Below are 3,019 nucleotides of genomic sequence, written 5' to 3' on the forward strand. Positions count from 1 at the left end.
GGAGTATCCGTAGGAGGAGGCACCTGGTGGAGGGCTATCTCAGTGCTCAGACTCCTCTCCAGGCGTCTTCCTGCCGAAGCCGGGAAGGAGCGTAACTATCCCCAGGCCGGCAAACAGTGTAGGGCCGAATTCGAACAGATCAATGCCTCAATAAGGCTCGCTCAGCGAGCCGTACGGCAGCACTGAGATAAGTGGAGGCGAATAATAGACAACTCACCTCGAAAGGAAAGGCCGGGGAGTAAACAAGGACTTCTCCATGCAGCATGGTGCAAGAAGGACTCCCGTAAGCGGTTAACAGTCTTGACAGTTAACTGAGGCTGGGTGCATCACTGTTAGCCTTTTTCGGTTAACAATTAACTAACGGAGACAGGGTGCATCACTATTAACCTTTTCGGGTTAACAGTCAACTAATCGAGACATGGTGCATCCTGCTAACTTCTTTTCTCTCCTTATTCTATTGGACCAAGAAGTCTTGGCAGGAAGACCCCAAGGGCCCAGTCCGCGACGGGCTTGAAACCCCTCGTGACGCCGATGATTCCGGAGTCTGTTAACACGGAGGAAGCGAGGAAGGAACGCTTCGCTTCATTTACTGGCCAATCCTCCAGAGTTTCTCGAGGAGGGATTGCCAGTGGTCGACGGCCTTTTCCCACGTGCGATGCGAGCTCGCAGTTTCCTCGCGCTTCGCTTCTTCCTGGGGTGATGGATCCACCACAGACAGGTATTTTTGAGTTGGTTGGTCTGATAGCGGAGTGCCAAAATATTGGGTAGTTGGCTCTAACACCCTGTTCCTTACACATTCACAACACTCTGTCAGAATCTTATCAATCGAGCCCTCTGTTCAGTGCTTTCAAACTGCATTAAATCCGGTTCTGTTCTTCGTGATCACTGTGCCTTGTGACTGTTGCTAGTTCAACAGATCCACTTCATAGACCTCGGCCTGAGAGCCGTGGTCGGGGATTATTCAACAAGTACCTCATGGAATCTAACGTGAATACGGCATACGACAGCGAGATTCGACTTCGATATTTTGCTGGTGAAGACCTTAGCTTCGATGAACAGTGCCTCGCAGGTTCTGTAAGGCTAAGCTTGTCCACCCGTTGCCATTGAACACTTCGATCGTTGGACGATAACCACTGACAGCGCGGATGCGAATCGGTCATGGGACCGTAGGATAACTAAGATCCCCCATGGGGTTCCGTGGCCCATCAGGCTCTCAGTCAACGGCTTCATCTGCCGCTGGGCTCCACTGCGTAGAAACTGTGCAAGTCCCACCTTCCCCCCCCCACCCAAAGTATTCCCCAAGTTTCCGTCTGTCCTCCGTACCTGGTAGTAACAGAGCGTTTGACGACTCGAGAAACATCCAACGTCGAAGAAGGTCTCGCAGTACGAGATACCCATGTCCTTAGTGTGGCGCTCCTCGCAAGGGGTGCCTGGTTTAAACCGCCTCACTCCACTCCAAGAGGAAAAAGAGAGGTGCGCTTGGTTGAAGGTGATCTCATGTCAGGGGTAGCGACGGCACGCCCGACTTGGCGCTCGACAATGAAATAAGCGTTCATGTTGGCGATGAACAACAAAAAGGGGCAATCGTACCCCGATGAAGCACCATCCAAACACTATCCTCGGCCAACATTGAACATACTTGGAGCCCTGAACTTCCAGTCGCCACCTGCCAATCCTGAGTCCACGATCAGCGTTTGCCATGGGCTACTCTTGCCGGTAGTGGTGGGTCTGCGAGGCGCGTCCGCTTACTCTGGGCGGTGTCTTCCTCGGGCCCAGCGGGTCTCTTATGGCCGTTGGAATTGCTGGCGGGACCGAAACCGAATGGTAACGTTATCTGACGTCGTCTCTTCTTGCTCTTGGAGGGAGCGATAATGTGTGTTTCGGGAATAGTTGGCGCGAGCTCGGATGGGTGGACATTCTGTGCTGCTACTGCTGATGGTCCCTGCTTGCAATCGCCGACGCCAGCCCAGCCCGCTCTGGTATCCGCAGCAGTAACCATGCTAGGGAGGTGCAGGAACTCGTGCCACCGGCTCTGCAACGGGCGGATGGCCAGTCTGCCAAGCGAAAGAAACATTGCGATCCGCAGCGTCTGTACGGTCATCGAACCGGTTGAACGGTTTGACGACTTCGCGGACATGCTTTTCCGAGAGGCCGACGGATAGTTGTCGGAGTATCTGCAGCGTGATGCCTTTCCTCCAGGCCCGCGCGGTGAATCGTATGATCACGTTGGTGAGACGCTCCGTGGCCCATGGTTTGCTGTCGTCGGATACTTGCGCGCGGAAAAGATACGTGGAGCAAGCCCGCAAGTCGGGCCTTTGCTCCCGCATCAGCATATCGACGACGGGGCGAATGTAGACGAGGTATTTGAAGAGGAGATGGCCCGGCTGAACAGGAAGGAATCGAGCGACATAGAACTCCCTGTTGGTGGATCGCTTAGCCTTGTGGCTCCGCGTCAGGTACATCATCCTTCCGTCATAGACGAAGATGCCACATTCAGCCGACTTAGAGTTCTGGCACCGTAGGTGAGGAGGTCTGGTGCCCGCGGCTGGCCACCGCCCGTCACCAGCATCAGCAGTGCGATGACCTCGCGAAATGCCGTTTCCTTCCGCATGTACTTCAACACTTCGTTCCAGTTCCATCTGCCATTCTTCGAGAGGCGGTTCAACTGGCTTGTGCAGTGTCACGGGTCGTGACAGTGCGAGGTTCATGTGCGCAACTCCTGGTTCGACTCAGGCCGTGCTAGTGGAGGGCAGGGTGCTGCTGCTGCAACAACAGGGGAAAGTGTGAAGAGGATAGGGCAGCTCCCTGCCCAATCAGGGCCAGACTGTCTCGCGTGCCCTGAGGCAGGGGTCTTGCCCCACATCTGTGTTCTTTTGAGTCCTTGTGGATCCATGGAGGGTTATAAAAGTGCTCAGAAGCCTAGGAAGGTCTTAATATAACTAGTGGCGTAGCCAGTGCTCCTTCCAACAACAACCCCGCTTGACTCAGAAGCAGGCTTACCTGTATATATTATGTAGGC

General features: G+C 54.4%; 1 protein-coding gene across 1 annotated transcript; it reads right to left on the reverse strand.

Annotated features, from left to right (window-relative positions):
- Positions 1-1,836: 1,836 nt before the first annotated feature.
- N657DRAFT_490811 (uncharacterized protein) lies at positions 1,837-2,886 on the reverse strand. The gene has a single exon (XM_062787619.1). It carries the CDS (start codon positions 2,706-2,708, stop codon positions 2,001-2,003), a length of 708 nt encoding a protein of 235 aa, XP_062641710.1. The 5' UTR covers positions 2,709-2,886; the 3' UTR covers positions 1,837-2,000.
- Between the last annotated feature and the right edge of the window lie 133 nt (positions 2,887-3,019).

The sequence above is a fragment of the Parathielavia appendiculata genome (genome assembly GCF_033297405.1).
Source record: "Parathielavia appendiculata strain CBS 731.68 unplaced genomic scaffold N657scaffold_87, whole genome shotgun sequence".
Lineage (NCBI taxonomy): Eukaryota > Fungi > Ascomycota > Sordariomycetes > Sordariales > Chaetomiaceae > Parathielavia > Parathielavia appendiculata.